This window comes from Botryllus schlosseri, chromosome 12 (genome assembly GCF_051294905.1).
Source record: "Botryllus schlosseri isolate E-star chromosome 12, Bs_hap1, whole genome shotgun sequence".
In the NCBI taxonomy this organism is placed as follows: Eukaryota; Metazoa; Chordata; class Ascidiacea; order Stolidobranchia; family Styelidae; genus Botryllus; species Botryllus schlosseri.
Window position 1 is genome coordinate 10,293,463 of NC_137247.1, and position 22,872 is coordinate 10,316,334.

At 39.6% G+C, this 22,872-nt stretch overlaps 3 protein-coding genes across 3 annotated transcripts; all 3 read right to left on the bottom strand.

Annotated features, from left to right (window-relative positions):
* Window positions 1–377: 377 nt before the first annotated feature.
* Window positions 378–7,743, bottom strand: LOC145452266 (T-box transcription factor T-like). Its single transcript, XM_080330478.1, has 9 exons — window positions 4,671–7,743; window positions 4,440–4,612; window positions 2,655–2,823; window positions 2,397–2,543; window positions 2,277–2,338; window positions 2,154–2,200; window positions 1,206–1,433; window positions 651–1,128; window positions 378–574 (listed from the first exon to the last, which is right to left on the bottom strand). The coding sequence occupies exons 1-9, from the start codon at window positions 4,716–4,718 to the stop codon at window positions 397–399; spliced, it is 1,530 nt and encodes a 509-aa protein (XP_080186604.1). The 5' UTR covers window positions 4,719–7,743; the 3' UTR covers window positions 378–396.
* Window positions 7,744–8,180: 437 nt separating this feature from the next.
* On the bottom strand, window positions 8,181–16,015 carry LOC145451889 (uncharacterized). The gene is made up of 9 exons (XM_080330109.1): window positions 15,762–16,015; window positions 15,579–15,702; window positions 15,146–15,303; window positions 14,917–15,067; window positions 14,387–14,555; window positions 13,168–13,332; window positions 12,451–12,616; window positions 12,161–12,387; window positions 8,181–9,142 (listed from the first exon to the last, which is right to left on the bottom strand). Exons 1-9 carry the CDS (start codon window positions 15,872–15,874, stop codon window positions 8,304–8,306), a joined length of 2,112 nt encoding a protein of 703 aa, XP_080186235.1. The 5' UTR covers window positions 15,875–16,015; the 3' UTR covers window positions 8,181–8,303.
* A 1,615-nt stretch (window positions 16,016–17,630) lies between these two features.
* On the bottom strand, window positions 17,631–22,119 carry LOC145451890 (charged multivesicular body protein 1b-like). The gene is made up of 6 exons (XM_080330110.1): window positions 21,961–22,119; window positions 21,645–21,766; window positions 21,204–21,326; window positions 21,066–21,134; window positions 19,137–19,288; window positions 17,631–18,301 (listed from the first exon to the last, which is right to left on the bottom strand). Exons 1-6 carry the CDS (start codon window positions 21,977–21,979, stop codon window positions 18,187–18,189), a joined length of 600 nt encoding a protein of 199 aa, XP_080186236.1. The 5' UTR covers window positions 21,980–22,119; the 3' UTR covers window positions 17,631–18,186.
* Window positions 22,120–22,872: the final 753 nt, after the last annotated feature.

A 22,872-nucleotide genomic window follows, 5' to 3' on the forward strand; every position in this document is an offset into this window, starting at 1 on the left:
GAGTAAACGCGGAAATATATCTGGAATGTACCAAACAAACGATAGCATATGTCGCAGAGATATGGGATGTAGCTCATACGTTGGTTGGGACAGGGGTGTGCATGTGAAACCAGTGATACTCAAGAAAAATTGGGGGGACCCGCGAAATTAGTATATATTTTAGGTTGGTCTGAAACGTTTGAGCTATGTCCAAGTGGACTAAATGGCCAAAATATCGGTAAAATGTGCGTATGTTGACTTCGCATGTAAAACGAGGCAGGATTTACGTGTTATTCTGCTCGCGTTAAATCTCTTCTGATGTGCTGTTATTAGGTTGAAAATATTATTCTAGTATACCTGTCTCAATCTTGCTAAATTGGCAATAACGAGAACGTCGGTGAAAAATGAAGAGGTTTATTACAAATTGGTTATCGTCAATTGAGACGGTGTTGTGCTGCCATCTGAAATCTCCATTATCGATGAGCTGGAAATAAACTGCTCTCCCAAATCCGACGAATACGCGGAAGAATTGGAGTAGTCTGGAGTCATCGGCGGTAAGAAGTTTTCGTCATTTGATAAGCCAGTTATGGGATCACTGAATGCATAATTCGTAAGATAAATCATAACAGTCATAAGAAATAAATAATCCATATATGCTATACAATACATACCCGCGACTAAGTCTTTCCAAATGATTCGCAGATGACTTGAATGAGCTAAATGTATTATCGCAAATTGTCGACGGTTGCGAAAAAGGCACCGGCCACGCGGAGCAGTGAGGTGTACTGTCGGAAACGAACGACGTTGACATGTGTGGCATTGCCTGGGCGCAACTTGTGGAGCTCAACGTGGAAGAAGAGTTGCAATAATTTAATTGGAAATCAGATGCCTCTGAGCATTGGTAAGTGTCGAAACCGATGAGATTGCTATGCAATAACATCTGATTGCCGGGTACAGACGGACTGTCGTTTGGATGCATCAAATGAGCCTGCAATTCGCTTCCAGTGTTGAAATTTGAATACAAGTTTGGGTCACTACTGCGGTCGGGAAACGCACTGTAAAACTGTGCTTGTGATTCTGTTAACCCATTTATTATGTGTTCGTATGGCACCGAGTGTGACAAAGTCTCTTTTGCAGCATCGCCATTTCCTGAAAACAATGACGGCTTAGTATCGCGATTGTGTGCGGAAATCACGAAATAATGGTCCTTCGTTCTATCCACTCACCGGATTCTATGCCGCTCACTCGATGCGTGGGAATTGGATAAGGAAAACTTCTATTTTGTCCGTAAGTACAAGACCTCGAAGGGCGTTGGTAAGAGAAATGATGCTGACCGAAATGATGATTGGTGGTCGCGTACGTGCTGTTGTATTGAAAAGGCGACATTGTCGAATGTCCATTTCGTAGTAAATCATTCGTAATGTCGTCGGAGTTCCAGTGGTTGAATGGTTGTACTGAAAAATATCAAGTGGATATCAGTGAACTTGGTTTTATCACACACCGGCACACGGCTAATTAGTATAGGTTCCTTCGCTAACAGAATCTGAGGATACATTGCGGTGCGCAGAACTCTACTAATATATCGACAAACGGGTCTAACCATATATAGGAAATGTATAACGCATAAAAGGACTATATGTCGATACGAAGTTTAAAATACAAAACTGTGGCGAGAAGTAGGCTACCCGATCTACACGTCGAACAGTAACGTATTGTCTGGATACGTGATATCACAAGGTAGGACGGAACATAACAGTATAAACACATAAACGTATAAAAGGGCTATATGTCGATACGAAGTTTAAAGTACGAAACTGGGGTGAGAAGAGGTACCCGATCTGCACGTCGAACAGTAACGTATTGTCTGGATACGTGATATCACAAGGTAGGACGGAACATTTTGAAGATTTTTTGTTCACCCCATGAGAGTGTTAGGTTGTCTACAGAAACGATGCTCACCAAATTTGGTTAAATTCCAACCAGTGGAAGCGGAGTTATTGCCGTCAAAAAAATTGGAATATGAATAAAATAGTGTTTATGGTGACCAATTTCTTTAATATTTATTATAGTGGTGCCCACCGTAAATACTATTTTATTCAAATCCAAATTTTCTGACGGCAATAACTCCGCTTCCACTAGTTGTTCAGTTAGCCTACCACAAGATACATCCTTACCTTGAGAGCATGAGTTTTGATATAAAGTGCTGTCAGTACTTTCAGGCCTAAAATGCAAAGCGTACAATTAGTATGATAATTATTTCATATTATCAATATATACTGTATCGTCATGTATATTACCTGTCCTTGGTGTCCAGAAAAGCTTTCGCGAATGGGTTGTGCTTAATTTTAAGAGCAGTCACCTGAAGACAGATTGCATATCGTAACATCTCATATCACGTATAGGAAGTTGATGCAAACCTCTTCATTTTGATACGCTGTTACAGCGATGAATTTCGTCTCAGGAAACGAGAACGTGGCGATGGTTCTCTGTGACGAGGAATCGACTCCAACTTTGACCACTTGAATACGTGGCTCATATTTGTGCAGTGAATTCAGCATGATTTGCTGGGAAATATCAATATCACATATCAATGTATTAGGAATCTTTACAAGAAGTGCATTTATTGGGATTACGTATCATTCCACACGATGTACGCATCACAATATTCAACTTACTTGACTTCCTCCATTTCCTTTGTTAGTCAGTTTCACTTTATTGAAGCTGACCGGTTGCTTCATCCAATGTGCGCCGAAATTCGGCGAATCCGGATGCACGTATACGCAAGGTGGAGTATGCGGTTCTGGCTTGCCACCAGGAATCCAGTCTCCGTTGACATACTTCCATCTGCACGGAATGGCTCGTATTATTGAGAGTCGTCGTGGAATATGTTAGTACCTTTTTGTAACTGCTCGACAAAAATGCTACTGTTTTATTATTAGACGCATTTTCACGTCATAGAAGCAATACATGCTGGCGGATCGGAATATATTTTGAAATAAAAGGGCTGTTTCTCGGGCTGCATTGTAAACAAATGGTGTTGTAAAACACTATTTAAAGAATACGATACGGAGTGGTTGGAACCCTCGAAATCGTCGGTTCAACAGTTCTAGCATGTAGATATAGATCATTGCTATGGGGTGGGTGTTCTGCTGATAATGACCACCGACCGTATAAATGCCGCTTAACTGTGTAGTCCTGGTTAAATATATTTTTGGTCCTTTTATGACAGGGGTCGGAAGCCTTTTTCGTCACAGTAGCCATATTTACCCTGTATTTTCAATAGTCAATGTCAATCCAAATCTAATGTAACCCCACAATTAAAGATTCGTGATGTCAAGGATAAAAAACAAACAAGCAAAAATAACATGTTTTAAACATGTTTGTTTTAAATTGAATACTGTTTTAAACGCAACCCTAGTTGTTTCTACCATAGAAATCTACTAACATCATTCACAAGGTATTTTACATTACTCCGTTATTGACGATTTTTTTCATATGTGTCCAATTGCGACCAACATAAACACCAGGAATGTCTTATGCACCAACAAAATGCACCAAAACCTATTACTTTGCAAACATCTTTCGAGCGCTACTGCAGTTTTAATAGCAATTCTGATGCGATTGAAGCCGGTCGCGGAAAACAGACAAATTATCATCGGCTAATCGAGATTAGCTGGAAATACATAATAAGTGTTGTGTTTCTCCACATCAAATGCTTTTCAACCCGTGGACCGGCACTACCGGGGCCTGCCTATGCACGAGCCGGAATGAATTAATATTCACGCGCTATTATTTTCACGTAATAAAAAGTCTGACTCGAAAGCGGGTACAAAGACGTGGCCATCCATCAAGCACTAGAAGCAGGGATATCTAGATATCCCTGACTAGAAGTCCATATACAAATCCCCATAACTTGTTTGTTCGGAAAGATCTTTAGTGCACTAGTGGACATCAAAACGAGGAAAAGGAGTCGCCTTCTTGATTAGACACTCGACTGTCTAATGCAGTGAGCTTTGGAGCATGAAGTTGTGCTTATCTGGTCTTACATTGCCAGCAGCCACCGAGTCATTGAGAAACTGATAATCCACTCGCTAGATAACTGTCTTCATGTTTGTGTAATAATATTCGGTTAGTTGGTGCGGATGAAATTTTTGAAAAAATAAAAATGCTGGAATTAAATGATGTAAAGAGATAGATGATAAAGACTTCGCTTTTGATATAACGCAGCGAATGTTTCCCCTAAGCTGCGCACGTGCGCAAATGCGCAGTGCTGACACGGTCTCTGCGGACAGAAAATCTAAGTAGCGCACAAAAAAATCCGAAGTGAAGACCCTTTTTTAGTCGTTTCGTTATGCACTGTTCTCCGAGGGTCTGCGCAGTGAGTTAGTGAGTGTGCGCAGACTCGTCAAAAATTAGAGGGAAAATTGAACGCAGCTACCGCTTATGATGATGGCAGTTACCTGTGCAGGTCCGACGAGGCAAAATATAAATGGAACGAGTACATGGAAGTAGGTTCCAGTCCGGTGGCGGTAACTTTCAGTACAGGGAACATACGTCGTCCGCTTTTTGTCACTATCATTTCGTTCGTGAACGAGCAAAATTTCGACCACAGGCCCCTGTCGTTCAACGTGACCTGCAACACCAGACATTTGAAAAGAAGGTGAATGCCGGAAATCGATTACCGCACTCACTTTGACACTTTCTTCGGAGCTACGCGAGTATTCGCATGCAGCAGACATTCCGCTGTTCTGATGATGATTGCTTTGACGAATTTTAAAATTACCGGTAAACTCCCAGATGTTCAAAGTTCATATATTACTGCTAACATGTTGTCGTTTAGTAATTTTACTCCGAAGGAATCATTAATCGATTCAATATGGAATTTCGGGTTCCCTAATATGCCGTTGCCGCCTAAATTATATTTTATGGGCAGATCATGACCAACTATTTATTCATCACATAATTTTACAACTTTAAAAAAACACATTTTTTAAAAAAGGCACTTATTTAAAACACTGTTTAAAACATGTTTTAAACAAAGTGTTTAAAAACACCGTTTGTTTTAAATGCAACCCTACGCGGAGACAAGTCACCCACTCATAATTCCTCAATTATTTTACACTTCATTAAATTTATATGTGCTTAGTATCATTATACCGAAAATTCCTCAAATCATGGAAAGCAAGGCAATACAACTCCGTCTATACTCCCAAAAGATCATTATGTTTACATATTGTATATAATCCGTATAGATGCAAGTGAACAGGGTGCTAATCAGTATCTTGTCGATCACGTTCAAAATTCTCAGTTACCGTTTGAAATCTTACACTTTGATGTCATCACTCAATTACCACATATTCTAAAAATTTCTAATCGTTGCGATAATTTAAACCACTCGCATTTTGTTCCATTGAAATCTCATCCCAATTCGCTACATATCACACTGTCCTGCTCATCTCACCGCGCTGACGGAACTCGGGCTTGTCCTAATATTCGCACGATCTTGTCATTATAGACACGCAGGTCTGAATTGAGCGAAGAAGTTCATTTGCACTTTTTCTCCTGCTTGTTTCATAACACCTAGCCTCGAAAAATGGAGACCAACATCGAACTAGCGCTATATGTATGTAACAAATTCAGTACACTCCTATAACCCTTAAACACCCTAACGCGAAAATGCACGTCAACAAATGAAATTTCTTTTACGTCGTATAGGAAGTGCTGTTTGATTTATCATGCTGCGTTCCCGAATATGTATGTATTTGTTTAACATAATACTTACATAATGCTATAAGAGATCTTAGATTGGTTCTTTATAAGAGTGTAGTTTTGCGTGGATTTCTCCACGCTCGGTGGGGAACATCTTCTGCGATTCCCCAATTAGTCTAGACTTGCGATACATCATGCATGCGAAACATCTCATGAAGATGAATGAGATATGTTTCAATATTATAACTGATTTTTAGCAAAATTAAACTATACTTCGTTTTTGATGTGCTACTGGTTGTATTCTCACTTCCTAATTTACCAATTGAAGAAAGTACAACATTTGAACCAGCTTGACACGAGTGCAGTTGGTGGCGTAATGTGCAATTGGACATATCTATCGCTAAACGAACTAACTAGGGTTGCATTTGAAACAACCGGTGTTTTAAAACACTTTGTTTAAGACATGTTTTGAACAGTGTTTTAAAAAAAGGCCTTTAAAAAAAATTGTATTTTTTTTAAGTTGTAAAATTATGCCATAATTGTGTAAATACTTTCCAAAAAACATGTTGCATGAGCCTACGGACAATTACCACCAGACATAGCCGACGTATATCGATATGGGATGGTTGAAACCCTCAAAATAGTCGTTTTAACATTAACAGTAGAGATATTGCGTCAAAGGACCTATATTTACCCTATATTTTCAATCGTCAATCCAGTATGACGTCACAATTGAATATTGGTGACGACATGGCTTAAAAACATGTTTTAAGCATGTTTGTTTTAAATGCAACCCTAGAACAACCATGTTGAAGTCTCATGAAATTCACCCCATAAACTATATGTACTGAGATTCTGGAAAAAATAGGTGATAAAAACCCATAAAAAGTGGAAAATATGAACAGCTGATGATGCGTGAAACATGCGGATCTGGATGGGAAATGACGCCAGTGGGATACATGCCTCCAGTAGCATAGCAGGGTCAAGCCACGAATATTCGCTTCGCTAGCGCCACCCAATATCCATCATACGTTCACTTATATCTTTCAACCTCGCGAATTTAATATGTCTGTCTGATGACGGTTGATGCCTACAGTAATTTGAAGGAGCTATTTCCCACGATCCCACTACGATTTTGCCAGTTCGTCCACGTGACGTAATTGGGCTTAATCTGCCAAGTGATACCATGGGAATGTGTGTTTTCGACGATATTAATATAGACCCATTAGGCTGAGCAAACAACACTTCCGGCCGTGCTAAAACTTGAACATGGCCCCGCTGCGTTGCATTTGATATCTGCGGTCGCGAGACAATGGGAACATTATTCATTACTAAACAGAAGCGCAAAATGCGATCGGAAATGAAGTCGTTTCAAAACCGATCGAATACCTATCTCCTTTGAAGTACGCATTGTGATAAGGAAAATGTATAGGCTGTGGAGATTAGGGCATTTATTGCAGTACGTAAACTTGCTTAGGCAATTCGCGAATGCACACGAGACCATCAAATTCCCCGCGGAAAATACTTCAAGATTAGTCGAGTATATATATTCTGGCACTTACATAACATATAGTAACCCGGATAAGGCAGGTCTAAACCAATACGAATAAACATTGAACTTGAGCCAATTATGTAGCAACACAGAGATAGAAAACGTGCAATCTTATACGCTATTTCAATACTTTTTGACGACACATTCTAAAAATGTGGCAGTATATTAGAAACATTACTATCAGGACGAATACGAGGTAGACTACGTACGATAAACAGAATAACATTGTCAATATTAATGCTGTGATGATTATTTCTATTTAAATATAAATTGATAAATCACAGTTAACAAGGATTTAAATTTCATTTCACGGGGATATTTGGATTATTATTCTTCGACAAAATACACAAATACAGTGATCGATAAGGTATACGTCCCATGGACGAAAAAGTTCACCATACCATAAGGTAAATTGCGCACGAATATTTGGATATATTTGCATTTTTCGGCAAAAGATGTCACTTGAAAGTGTATATCATGCAACAGAGCAGTACAGATATAGGCTATACCGGGGCCTACGATATCGTAGGCCCCGGCTATACGTATGCTTTTTTAGAAGAGTCATGATAATAACGGGCACAGGTAATATATTTGGCATCAAAGAAAATGTCATAGATTGACAATGGACTTGACAGTTTTAACACAAAAGAAATGAAAATAAGGGCTAGTTATGAAATCGATGCTATATTTAGAAGTAAAAGTATTTTTATACGCCAAAAAAGTCGCAGAGGAACAACTGCGATGGAATTTCGCCAATCATTTCGGAACAAATAAACGTGAAATACTTCTGATGAATTTTGGAAAGCCAATCCATAACGTGAACTTATTGTGTAATAAATGTCGAATTGACGAAGTTCAACGTTCTTCATGATAAGCAGGATATACTATAGTGAACTATAGCGTTCGGAATTGTTGCAGTGAAAAGAGGAACTATCTAACAGTGCTATTGACACCGAGGTGTTAAGAGAGACAAAACAACACAATCACGTAACTCTACAGGAACTTCGATACAGAATATATGCCGGCGACGAGGCGGCTATCTTTGCATAGGCTGTTAGCGCGGTCATTTGACAGGGAGAGGCAGAATGCGTTTGCGTCTCGACTTGGAAAAGGGTATCAGATCGGAGAAGAAGACAGTTATGTTCTTCTTCAGGCTTTTTCTGCTAACCGTAGACCCGATTGAGTGTGTGGAAGCAGACGCGACGCTGCTGTTGCAGTCGCCGTAATTCGGAGTCGGGCTTCGAGAAGCGGGTTGCGGGAACGCGGCTTGCCCGTTTGGAAGGCGGGAAAACGCGTCGCGCTTGGCCGATTTCGACGAGATTTCGAACAGCTGAGGCTTTGGCGTGGACAGTACGGTAGTCGCGTGGGCAGGCTTCAATTTTGGCGTGCTCGGGATTTCTCGGATCAACTGCAACGCCGAATTGGGCGGCGTGCTTTGTCTCGAGGTGTACGACAAGGAAGAAGACGGCCGGCTTACATCTGCGGAAGCGCAATTACCGAAATACTCTTGGATTTCTAATCGCTCTTGTTCTTTTTGCTGATGCGGGGTGGAGGCTCTAGTTCTGCGTCGACTCGTGACGCAAAACACGTCTGCGCAGCCGGATTTACCTGACTCTTCCTTAAAAGACGCCGATTCTTGTTCTGCGTGCGTTTGTGTCGTGCAGAACGAATCGCTACGCCTTCGCCCGGTCAGAAGGAAGCTCCGAGGCTTCTCTGGCGACAAAGACAGGGTAGATTCCGAGTCTTTTTCGGAGGTAGCCGCAGACGAGTTTGTGGTATCCTGTTCTTCGGGCGGTTGGTCGTCTGCGTCGTCGCGCTGTGCGACAGACTCGTCGTCGTCTGGTTCGTGTTCAATTTTTAAGGATTCACCGAAAGCCCCGAACGACTTATCGTCTTTGTCGTCTGAATATCGAGGTTACAGTCTCGGTTTTGGATGATTTAGTATTTAGTATAGTGTTTCGACTGTACTGCTGGCTATTTGGCTACAAGTGAATTCGGCATTTGGCGGAGCCTAGTAATCCGAACCATGACCTAACCCTAACCAGAGTACATCAATAGATACGCCTACACTAAGTGCCGAATTCACTAAATGCCGTGCATCACAATTCACGCTCACATTCAGTGAAACATCCACTTACGAATTTATGAATACAATATTGATGCATCAGTTTCATCATATTAATAGCCATTGCATTTTCAATGCCAAATTCATCATGTACCGATTCAAACATGCCAAATAAATAGCAACCGGCTATTTAACACCATGCCGATATTCTTTATCATTAATCCTGATCTGCGGACTTTTAGCACGGCCAATTTCGCGCTATACTTTTATAGGACACCGCCCACGAGGATCAGATGGTGAGGACGACCATCAAACACTTTGTTAGGAATTCTGGAGTGGACGTCGGTCACACGCGAACTTGATTCCAATTGGTATTGTAGATGTTGAACGCGTCACTGCGCTATCTCGCAGCCATCTCGCCATTTCAGTGCGTCGCACAATTCACACACGCGATTGATAACAGATGTTGTCAACAACGAATCACTTCCTACTTTTTCGGAGCACTCAAACAGATTTTGCAAATAGTTGCACAATCTACTTGACCGGTTACGATTTCAGAATACTTCCACTTCCACTTGCTCATTTGCTGAGGCTAAACAACTCTGACTTTTGAAAAGTTGAACGTAGTTTTGAGATAATGTGAAATTGGCATAAAAACGGATATAAACGAATATACCACTTGTCACAGTGACTTAACTGAACAGGGTTGTAACCAAGTCACGAGGTTCCGAGTCACAAGTCAATCTCACTTTTATAGTTTTGACTCGAGTCAGGATTTACAAGTCACCACCGAGTCCAAGTCAGCTAGTAGAAGGTCGCGTCCAAGTCATAGCGTTTTGACTCCAGTCCAAGTCATTATGGTCACTGTTCAGTTTTTAGTTCAATCCGATTCAATACACTATTTTCAACTCTTCTCTAGTGACGTAGAATGACTCGGATTCAATGATATAGTAATTTTCGTCAGTCTTAACAGTTTCTGGCCCTATTCTCGAAGTATCAGGCCTGATAGACGAAATGCAAATCATGTGGTAAGTTTACTATTCTTTGAAGTTACAATGGTGTCGTTACAATGGTACAATGGTACAAATGTCTGTCGTGGCCGTCCTAGTCTGGAGTCATATGACTTGGTTCGAGGTATGCACAACATTGCGTATGACTCGAGTACAGGACGAGTCGATAAAAAACTTGACTCGAGTCGAGTCATTTTACGCATTTGAAAATATGACTCGAGTCAATACAACCCTGTGACTGAATACATTTTCGAAGATTGTACCCATCTGTAGAGTCATCTGCCATTGTGCGTTGGCCCAGAAGATGAATCTTATAATTTCGTAGCATGGTAGCCACATCCAATCACAGGCTAAAAGCATGCGACCACTCGGCTAAATCTCTACTATGTGAAACTACTCCCTCGAGTACCTTTCAGACTTTTCAATTACTACTTCTACTAGGAGTAGTTTTCAAGTCTTGGAAATTGCCACTTCTACTTGCAATTTCATTGAAATTTGCGTCGTTACTTCTTCTTTACTTGAGTAGCAACACTCATTACTTTGACCACATCTGATCGATAGTGCTACGATAGACAACGTGCATAATGTGTCGAGGCGGGACCACTAGCACACATACTGTGCTGGAATAGTTGCTTCTTTCTTGAGCTAGAATCGATTAGAAACGCATTATCTTGCAATATAGAATAACAAGAAAATTTATCAATAAGTCATTATTTCTTACAGTGGTTCCCAAATGGTGGGGAATTCCACACTGGTGGGGAACAGAGGCACATTTGGAAAAATCTTTACAGTAATATTCTCCTTTAATAAATGTCGTTTTGAAATGCCGACCGAATATTTCATAGCTCATTTGCAATTCAGCGATTCATATTATCAGTGCCTCCAATTATCGAGAATCGCCTGGATAGCAACACGCGATCTCCAGAAATGTTTTTATTACTTTGTACACCATCATCGGCCACGAAACGTAGCGATAGAAAAATTCTGATTCATTGTAATAAGAGCTCATATTTCTGAACAATGAACATGTATTCAAGTGGACTCGCTAATTGATAGCACATCCGGATTCGTTACAAATGAAATTACATATTTATGTTATTTCAAGTTCTTTTAGTATTGTGCGAAAGTGTAGTTTACGGCGGCTTATATATATATATCGCACACATGAGTTCGTCAACATCAGGAAGTTTATCTGACCCATGTATTATTCGGCATTTACGTATGTAAATTTATGCGACCCTGCAACATTTGGGAAATTTTCAAACCCCTCCTATTTTTCTGTTGGCTGCGCGCCGGGGTAGATACATATATCTACGGAGGTGCGTTTACGGTTACCAGTTCACCGCTGCGTTAATTTTATTGTGTGCTGATCAATTCCGGGGATCTTACTTAACAATCACCAATAGTACGTTCTACATACTGTTTACTGAGCAAGGACTTGCAAAATTTTATTGGAGCTAGCACTTTGAAGGGTAGATATGGATATCGAGATTTTTGGTGGGGAATAAAGGCTCGGAATAAACAGGAAGTGGGGAATTAGGATAAAAAGGTTGGGAACCACTGCACTAGGAGCTCACCCCAAATTTATAGGTAACCAACCCCACTGCTCAAGAACTTGAAACATAAATTGATACATCATAATTTCAATTATGTCAACGTGAATATGTAATCAGTAAAGACAGTTAAAATATCGGATTTGCAAAACTAGAAGCCCAAAAAACTACCTCAAGTTGAAATGGAAATGAATATTGATAATAACAGCAATGGAGAAGTCAAATTTGAAACAATATGATTTTGAACTTGGTGTGATGATATAAACGATTTGAATCAGTTGGCGGCAGATACCTTGGGTTCGCCTTTTTGTCTTTGATAACATCTTAGTCGACATGATTCGTTGGCGCGACTCGATCATGAGCAATCGCGCCGATTTTTTGGCAGGTGCGTTGAAGTTGATATTGCTATTTTTCTGTCTATTCTCTCTGAGTTTTGGCGGTTTTGGCAATGCTATTTTCAATGTTGGCTCGGAGGGAATCGCTTTCGCGTTTGCTATACCATTCACCCTCAACATGTTTCTGTAAAGCAATTGTATAGTTGTTATTATAATTTAGTAAAAATGCATCTGATGCCTTCTTTACCTCATATATTTCTTGTAGTTATTCATGTCTTTAAGAAAGTACGGAACCTTAATGCAGCCAAGCCTGGCAAGTCGCTGCACCCGCGAGAGGTCGTCAACGGTGATTTTCCCAGAATACAGCAAGATAAAGTTGATCTCATCTGAGTTGCGTAGAATATTAACAGCACCTGGTATGCAAGAGGACTTTGATTTCGCCCGTCTATGCCATGACGCGAAAAATAATAATGTGTACTGCTGCGATACAACCACCATATCGAGAATTACATCCCATGGTCGATCAGACCATTAAACAGTGCTTCACATGACAATTTTTCAATGAGCTATACTGGGACTAGGGGTTTTACTTGCTCGTGACATAAATAGATGTAGGACCCCGTTAAGGAAGTATGTCTAGATTTATGATTCGCCCCCCCCCCCAGAAACGTGACATGCTATTAACCCCAAAACCTAACCAAAGTCAGTGCAAGTGCATTGATGAAGTGCCATGGAAAGCACTGTTAAATAATGTAATAATTGGTTATGGGGAACACCGCCTGATGTGGTGGGTGTATCGAAGTACCAATCAAGTTTAGGAATAGAACAATCAGGATACCGGTACCATCATTTTCCAATACAACACACAAAATTCCAAATCGCAGCCAGACAGGTCAAGGTCAAGCATACTTTTTCATAACGTACAAATGTTTTGTTAAAATTATTGAGAAAGTGATATACCCACCACGGAAATAGCACTGGTCCTTTCCGCAACCTCCCAATTGAGAGGGCGGTCGACCACGCTTGACCCTGACCACCCACTTCCATCGAATTTCCGGGTCGGCGACGTAGTGTTTCAAATGATCGAAAAGTTCTTTAAAATTCATCTCCATTGACATGCAAGCGATATCTAAATAAACAAACCATCACTTAATCGAGGCGTGCATACAAATACAGCTTGCCTAATCCCATCAGGAGTATCTCATAATGCCACAAGTAAGATGACACATGTCTTCTTGTCCGATTAGGTACATAATTAGTCCTGGCACAAATATCTTTATAATTATACAAGAGTGTGCGAGAGAGTTGATATCAGGTATTTGATAAACTGTATTGAAAAAAGAGGTACGGGTACCGTAAAGCAAGAAAAGCAACTTAAACACATATATGACTAATTAGCTTGTTGAGAAAGATGATGCAAACGAATGTTATCCACCGATGCATACTTAGCGGCTTGCTGGGTCCTAATTGTAGAGGAGAGAGATCGGAACCATGTTACTAGTTCACATTAATGAAAAATGAAATGGTAGACGGAACTACTCTCTACTCAATAAATACTAGGATATATACTGATATAATCAGATTCCAACTATTGCATATCGATCTGAACTAGCTCGTGCCTGAGCTTTGTTTTCATTTTTTATGTGATTATTTCAGCATTTTCCCACTCGTTGTCGATGACCCTAATAGGAAAAGAAATTATAAAAATGTCAAATGGAAGTCTTGCATTATCTGTTACAATTGAATAGTATATTCTTATTGAAATCAACCCGAATATTTTCGGCTGACACTCTTCAGGTGTAATTGTCAGCAACTAGTAGAGTATTGGAAGGAGCATTGTATATTAACAGTCGTATCACCAAATATAAATTGATATACAATGTTCCTTCCAATTCTCTACTATTGAATGGTATATTCATATTGAAATGAACCCGAATATTTTCGGCTGACACTCGTCAGGGGTCTACTAGTTGCTGACGATTACCCCGACGATTGTCACCCGAAAATGTTTGGGTTCATTTCAATATGAATATACTATACAATTGTATAGGCTATTGAAGTTCTGTTACTCCAAGGATCTCTTCAATGATCCGTTACCCAACTGAACTTGAAATGTTTTAGAAAATAATTTCATTTCTACAACTAAATGCTCTGTAGGCCTGCTGAGAGGAAATAAAACTCACAATATAACATCGCCGGTCCCCAAATGTACTTCACTTTTGATTCGAAGGCTGTATTCAGCGATGCTAAGCCCTCTTCAGTATCTTTCATGGATTGACATTTGTACGAGCCAAGACCAAACTTGAGACGATTGGCAAACCACGGCTGTAGTCCGTCATTAATGGAACGAAACTTGATGGAACAATTACATTAAGGAAAACTTTCTCTATAAATTCATACATTAAGCTGAAATCAATTCTGAGCGTAAATTACATCAATTTCACCATGCTCTTGCACATGTAACACACTACAATTATCCCAACCTCCTTTATGCCTGGTGTTTCAATGGTGAGGAAATTGTATGTCTTCAAATTAAGTTTACTGACAAATAAAAAGCTTAATTTCATGACTTGAATACTTATGTCAGAGTCGGACTATATTTCTATAAGACCCTCATAACATTAAAAATTATATTTATAGAATTTAGTATTTGACAAACAGAAAGTAGTGTAAACTCCTTTATGATCTGAAGTATTGATTATCTGAAGGATACAAAATGAGTTCCGATTTCATGATTCGTCAGATTCAGAATTCCCGTCTCTCTGAAGTATATATTGTCACTAGTAGCCTTAACCCACATGGAGTAGTTCCGTTTCTCGGGCTGATTATACTTGGTCATTGGTCCTGTCCATTGCATCTTTCCGCTGGAGATAAAATGCAGGTTGTTAAATTATATTGCGCTACGACAATGAGAAAATACTGAACTTTCAACTATTACTGACCTACAATCCATTTCTGAAGTGAAATATACTGACATCATCCCATCTATGCCATGTTCAACTAAATAGTTGTGTATCACCTCACTAGCTCGGTTGATTGTAATCTTTTCCCCATAGGCCGCTTCAATGAAACTACCATCATTTCCATACTGATCTCGTACCTAGGAAAAATATGATATTCATTCGATCAGTTAATATGACAGACGCCGTGGAAATCGGAGATTAGGTCAGTGTAGCCATTTATATGAATTAGTAGGTCAATTTACTTTGCTTATATGCATAAAAAACTCGAATGTAAATCCACCTACTGAAGTCACAAGGTGCAAACATGGACATTGTCCAGGGACAAGCTACTGTTATCCCAGCAACTATAAGGTCCGTTAGCTATGGCCACAGTAGTAAAAATTACACATCGAGGACGAGAATAAAGGTATACCTTGTTGAGAATTGTGATTGCTTCAGGTAGAAGTTCTGTTTCTACAGCAGACTGCTTCTTCTGCAGTAGTTTTTCACTTCTCTGGGTGCATTTAAACTTTGGAAGGGTACCGTGCGTTAAAAATCTGAATGAAATGTATAATATATCTCCGTTATGGGTCCGGGGCGGGAAGTTGATGCTTACTTTTCCTTTTCTTCCTTTGTTATGGTAGGGTTGCGTTTGGCTGCTGTTTTGTAAGTGAAGCGGCTAGTTTTACCCCAAGGTGCACTAACTGATTCGTTTCTTCCAGTTGACATAACTTCTAGACTCACCTATGTCGTTTGACATTTGGTAGTCTGGCAATGTTACTTGAAACGCACGTTACCACAACCGACCAGGCCAGGACCAATTCATCACCAGCATATGAGAGACGACCCGTCAGTGCGTGGCGCCGTAGTCATGGACACTCTATGGAGTAGCTATAGCGATTTAGGGTAAGATCACATCATCGAAAACTGAAAATTGCCTAAATCACATGTTTGACATTTAGTTAGGTCAATAATATATATACGGTTCAGGTAATCATAATCAGCGGTTCAGTTATTTTCATGTGCTCAGGATACGCAATGAACAATGCGATGTAGCGGGGGAGATAGTGTAGTGGTTACAATTAAATAGTATATTCATATTGAAATGAACCCGAATATTTTCGGCTGACACTCGTCAGGGGTAATCGTCAGCAACTAGTAGAGAAATGGAAAGAACATTGTATATCAACAATCGTATCACAAAATACGATAAGCGCCCACCAATCTGACGGACCGGAAGCGATTCCCGTCGGAGATTTATCTGGGCTCCTCTTCCTGTTGCCGTTCTTACGGCGACAAAAAGCCCAGTAAAAGACCCGACGAAAAAAAAAACTCACAAGGAATGGAAAGAACTAGTAGAAATGGCCGCGGCTCAAAAAAAAGATCAAATCTCAAAAAGAACTGGGACATCGGGCACTCTAGGCCGAGGTGGATGTTAGAGTTAGAGTAAAGGATTGCTACTGATGCGTGTCGTTCGACATCCTCCTATCTGTTCATATGACATAGCATTGTGTCTTATCGCATTGTACATTGTGTGTGACTTGTTCAGAAGAAAAATATAACCCAACGATGTTACGTAATGAACAGATATAAAGATGTCGAAACCACCAAGTAGGCCTACCTTATACCTAGGGACAGGGTTACCAATACCATACGCACACGTTCTTTGGGAGTAGTTCTCCAAATTCAAGAAATCGAAAATCTCCCTCGAGGTCGCCCAAATGTCATTCTTTTTGGCAATCCGTCCCCCTTTAGAACTTTGACAGGCAGGCGATGGCACAGGCACAATTAAAATCGCCACGGGATTTTGACGGCAAGGATGACAAAAAGTGAAGTTAGAACGGGTCTAAATATCGTAATGCAACAATAACCATCTATCAATCTAACATCAACACGGCCCGATCTTGATTTCTCGGAAGATGCACCAGTTTTGTACCATAGCACCTGTAAGAAGTTGCGTAACCCTCTTAAAAAGCGATTGATTATATGCGAAATGGCCGATTACTCGAGAATGCCGTAATATATCACATCACGACTACCCCATGCCTGGCGTCGATGACGGCCACAAGCTCGCTTTCAAGCTAGGTGTCCACTTAACTTTAATCAGCGGTATCGGTAAGCAGCAAATCCACATTGGGACGTCCACAATGCCTTCATGACTCACAACAGCCTCAACGTCTCCCGCAACATCATAAGTTTGAGGAAAAAAACTGTCGAATATAGCAATCCATTTGTGATTGATATTTATTGACTCACCAAAGGAGAACAATTGATTTTTAGCGTAGTCTCTTTCTATAATTACATCAAAATTCTGATCTTGTGTCATATCAAATGAATGTATGTATCTTCTTCACTTCATGACTCGCGTATTTACAACTGTCTGTATCATAAAACTCCTCTTCACCGAGGCTCTGTGAAGTTCTACTGATATTCACTAAACAGCAATCTTATTGGTTTGGATCTCTGAAGCCGCATAAGCTGTCCATTCCTGAGATCAAGCACTGTTTAATATCATTCTCAATATGTCAAAACAAACATACCACTAAAAACGAGCCAACAGGTGATCATCAAAAACATGACTATGTAGTTCTGAGGTTGGACAACTTAAGAGATAATTTTGTAGTCACACAATTATTCTTAAACTTGAATAACAATGAGGTTACTTCATTGTACCATGAGAAGGTCAAGAGCTCGTGAAGTATACTTGAAGGTAAGCGTAGGCCCTTTGCCGGCTCGGGCAATACAACAAGTTAGGAAATGTTAATGACCGTCAATACTTCATCAAGAATTATACCTTGAAAAGTTAGACTAAATCATGACACTAATGTCTGGACTGTAGCAAGTATGTTGACTGCAGTACAATGCTGTAACTTTCTCCACAGAAACAGCTTTTGATTAACGATTGTGGTGGGGAATCATCAAAAATGGCATGAGATTTTACACCACAGAAACAGAACGGGTACAAATATCAATCAGATACAGATTTGTATCGCCGGATAGACTGTGCGTAAATTTATCTGCTCTACACGTGGTTCATAACTTCATGTTTCTCTTAATTTTGCAAGTCGCTGTGATAATTCGTCCTGCTCGTTTGACGCAACGGAAGTGGCAATGGATGATGATGCAGCACCTGGCAACTCCATATTCAGATCGAGGCTGAAAATCAAGATGTATAAATTAAAATTCAGTGTAGTCGCAGGAAAATCTAGTGACACATAAGGTCAGGGCTACACCTATGACTTGGCAAACCGGAGGCCCTGGCTGCCTCACAAGAGCCCGGCCGCTGATGAGCAAAACCAGTGCCGGTCCCAAGCCTGTGTAAATTGGTAGGATTGCAACTTGTTACAGGACGGACATCCCAAGTAAAACTTCAGCCATTGCGCGGACAACCCAGCAGCAAGCGCTGATCTTTTGTGGCAATACCACAATCGGGAGAAGCCAGGAGACAGTAAGGGCATCAAAAATTGCACACAAGAACCCACTATTGGAAGTAGGCCTATTATATATAAAAATTCTGCATCCACATAAAATAGGAAACAGTAAAATGCAGGTAAATCCTAAATTAATCTGCAACCAAACAGACAATATCACTGTAAAGGGCACCCAACTTGATAAACTTAATGCTGTTATATGGATCAAGTTGGTACAGAATTGTAGAAAAAAATGGGTTTATAAATAATATGAGTCAAAATGTTCTGCAAGTCGCCGTCATTAAAAATGAGAACGAAAATAGAACAAGGAGTTTTTGGAGAACAAGGAGATCTTGAACTTTAATTAGCAACCTTCTCGAGGGGGGGGGGGGGGGGGAGACAGAATTTGTTTAGGATCAAGTAACGATTGAAATGGCACACAGATCCTACGAAAAACTGCCAATCTGGTCATTTATACCTAGTAAACATACCGATGAATGCTCTCAGCCGATAGCACAACATAAGATGTTCTTCTTAGGTTGTTACTATTATAGAGAGTAAGAAAAACGCTGGAAACTTACCCGGCTTCATCAGCTGCTTTTTGCATGAGACCGCTCACTTCATTTTCAGGAACAAATTGAGTCGTCGTACTTGTCATTGCACCTTCCATGTACTGCGACTGGACGTCAAGGTTCTCAAATTGCTTTTCAAAGCGGTCCATAAGTTCTGAGATCTGAGGCAAGAAGGTAGAGATGAATATAAATACGTAGTAAGAGACAGTGTTAATATTTATTATCCAAAGAAAACGGTAAGAAAAAAAAAGAAAAAAAAACGCTCTGACAAACATGAATCAGTCATGTGTGGGTCTGGGCCACAATGATTTATAAATTCTAAATAATAACAATAACCAAGGAAGATTTAGTACGCGGTAATCCAGTATGTCCCAACTATGGGCTTTAACTCTGGCTGTTTACCTATCAGATAATACAAATCGCATCATCTAAAAATTGGGAGTGGGCAAAACGTTTGAGTATTCGAATCCGAATATGGTATTAGTCGTAAAGTTCCGATGATTTGAGTCAAGAAAGTTTTTTGCTTTATCAAAACGGATTATAGCCTAGTTTCACCGCTACTATAAGACTGTGGGAGCACTGAGACCCCTCTCAGCACTATTAAAACACACAAAACACATACGGTAATGCAAGGTTACGTTTGTTCATAGAATAGGCAAGTCTGCAACGCCATCGACCGGCATAATTTTCTTTGTCGTAGCAAACAATATTCATATTTCGCTTCAGTTACGTACAACACGTATTTGAGTATTTTTATCAGTATTGGGATCAAGTCATCGAGTCACAATTCATTGCACATTTTGACTCGAGTCAAATCGCTCAATATTTGGAAACGATTTGAGTCATGTCAAGTCAAGTCACAAGGTCATGTCGAATTTTCGAGGTTCGAGTCATGATTCAAACCATTGTATTTTGCAAGGATATTGCAGTACAGATTGATTCACTATTATTTATGAATCGAGTAACAAATATCAAGTTAATTACTCCTTCAACGGGGCGTTGTATGGCTGACATATACGTAGATCTACTAGGCCACGTCGGCAACTGTTCGCCAAATAGATGATAGAATATGAAACCTCAGAAAGTTGCAACAAATTGATATGATGCAACACAAAATCCATGTACACACGATACAACTTGAGCCTGTAACAATTGTGATGAGTAGTATAAGTGTATTGCTTTCACAACTACATTCATTGCAGTAAAGAATATATTAACTCGAAGACTTTTCGTGTGCCCCTCATTGAGAGTTAACAGCACAATAACAAGCATACAGAAAGAGATTCAAACAAAAACCAAATTGGCAAAGTATGACATAATAATACAACAATAAAAAATGAACGCTGGGTAAAGTGTATAAACTAATATACAGGTCGATTAGCACTGAGCGGAAAGACACTGCTACAGATAGAATACAAGTAATCCAAGACAACGTAAGCTCTAATCACTCCGTTTGCGGTCAATTTATTTGCGAATCGGCTACTCACTTAGATCATATCGGGTGTAAAGGACATGTATGTACTGGTACAGCGATATATAGTTGACATAGATTACTTGATGACTTGAAATTGACTTGTAAATTTTGCTTCACGTCACAAGTCCATCTACATTTTGGTGACGCCCTATCAAGTAAAGTTGAGTCATTTTTCCAAAGTGACTCGAGTCAAGTCACGGCTCGAGTCGTCCCAACACAGATTTTTACCATACATGATGTCACTATGTTTAGCACTCAAAAATTCTACTGTACTCCCAGGCAATCACTCAATTCGGTAGGTAGTACTAAAATCCCTTTAATATTCTATGAAATTAGAATTCACAGATCCAAGAATGATACGATGTACAATACCTAGTATCAGTACTCTGTGTCAGTGACCTGAACCAGCATCACAACAGCATCAACACATTTATCATTCTTAACAATGCAAACATAGCACAAACCTTTTCAAGATTCATCGACTTCATTGCTCCTTCCATTGATTTTACGACACCTGCCATATTCTTAGTCACCTATAAAAATGATACATTCACTTTCACAGTGAAGATATTGAGACGCTCTGCCATAAAATGAATACTTACACTCTTCATAGAAACTGCTGTTTGAACTCGTGAACACACTGCATCCACACGTGCACTCATTCGCAGAAAATTCAAAGCTTGATTTTTCTGTCTGATCGCATTTTCTGCATGGATCCTTGCTCCCTTAGAAATAGGAAACATGGGTATTCAAATGATTTGAACGATTCAAAATGGTCAACAATTTCTGAATGATTTTGTTTTTGACAATAGGCTACAACATAAATTCTGTAATGTGACAATGGAAATGAGCAATTCAATTCAGATTCAATCAATATATAGTTATAATGGGTTGACAAACATCACAAATTGCAAATTGCCAAAGTTTATGCATCAGTGATATAAAAAAGCATATATGGGAGTGCTTTCATTCAAAATGAATTGCTAGTGTACTAGGCTAGTAGAAATTACTATCAGACTATCAGTAGGCAGTAGACATCATACCTCCATATTATTTTTCTGGATCGCCTTTTTTAGCTTGCCCTTTTCCGCTTTTTCCTCTTTCTCACAGCGGTGTGATTCTCTCACCAGTTGCTTTGTAGCGAACTTCAAGTTGAAAAGACATTCTAAATAGAATTTACCGAAATTTCATAATAATATAGGGATAGCTGGTAGCAGAGCTCACTAGAAATTTTGATATATGTAATGACCATTCAAGTACCAGGATCTGTTGGAAACTATGATAGCGCGAGATTGTCTGTAAATTATCAATCATGTTTCATTTGAACAAATCACCATCATTAAATTCTTGCTCACTTACCTTGTAATTTATCCGGCATTTTGATGAATTTCTGTTATCTGCACAGCTGTTGTGGGGAAGTTATATGCTCTTTTTCAATCTATCTATAATATAGTAAGTTAATATAATGGACTTCTAACTGATGGCTAAAATTGGTGGGGCAGAACAGTCGATTATTTGGATCAATATATTGGCAAGGTCAATAATAAAAGTGAATTCGAGCTAGACGTTTGTTCCGTCAGAAAACGACAGTTCTTATTTTGGGATAAAAGTAGACCTTCTGCTTCTGCATGATTTCACATATTGGCTATTGCTATATAGCATTATACGATATCAATTTTCACCATTATAGTGTCTGGTGTAGGCTAACACTATGACCTAAATAATCTAGAAATCTAGAATCACTGAACTTGCGGTACAACTGACCAGCGCATAAATGCCTGATCAAGAGCATTTTAATCAGTAACGGTACTAACAAAATAAGTATATCTAGCATTGATAAATTAAGCACCAAGTTCAAGTTTATTCATAAGATTTCATGACTTCAAATCATCGCAAGACTGCAATTCAATGAATGATAGGAAGATGCCGAAACGACTATAGGCTTAGTCTTTGAGATCAGACACCCAACATCACATCGTACATCGCCATCTATTTCATGCCCCCCAAAATCTATGCTTACTCGAGTATAAACTTACAAGGTATTATCAAAGTACCAAACCAACGGTAGCCTATACCTATACACCTGACCAAAAGAAACAACTGTGAAAACGGAAAGCCTCAAAGAGTTAGAGTTGGAACACCTTTACTGACTTCACACCAACGATATAACGCTCAAACGAAGTGCATGTGAACTATGTAATACTCACAACATATCAAAGATGTGCTCAAATACAGGGTCACTTCTTGCCCCGAAAATAGAACTTATTAAAC

Bases quoted from the DNA above. Each gene is read 5' to 3' on its own strand.
- LOC145452266 (XM_080330478.1), bottom strand. From the start codon at position 4,718: ATGTCTGCTGCATGCGAATACTCGCGTAGCTCCGAAGAAAGTGTCAAA. The intron at 4,613-4,670 runs GTGAGTGCGGTA...CTGGTGTTGCAG, and splicing joins GCTCCGAAGAAAGTGTCAAA to GTCACGTTGAACGACAGGGG. The intron at 575-650 runs GTATGTATTGTA...TTATGCATTCAG, and splicing joins TTGGAAAGACTTAGTCGCGG to TGATCCCATAACTGGCTTAT.
- LOC145451889 (XM_080330109.1), bottom strand. From the start codon at position 15,874: ATGTCAACTGGAAGAAACGAATCAGTTAGTGCACCTTGGGGTAAAACT. The intron at 15,304-15,578 runs GTATACCTTTAT...TATTTTTCCTAG, and splicing joins CAATCACAATTCTCAACAAG to GTACGAGATCAGTATGGAAA. The intron at 14,556-14,916 runs GTATCCTTCAGA...TGTTCCATCAAG, and splicing joins ATGAAATCGGAACTCATTTT to TTTCGTTCCATTAATGACGG.
- LOC145451890 (XM_080330110.1), bottom strand. The intron at 19,289-21,065 runs GTTTGTGCTATG...TTCTTGCCTCAG, and splicing joins AGTCGATGAATCTTGAAAAG to ATCTCAGAACTTATGGACCG. The intron at 18,302-19,136 runs GTAAGTTTCCAG...CTTGATTTTCAG, and splicing joins AAAGCAGCTGATGAAGCCGG to CCTCGATCTGAATATGGAGT.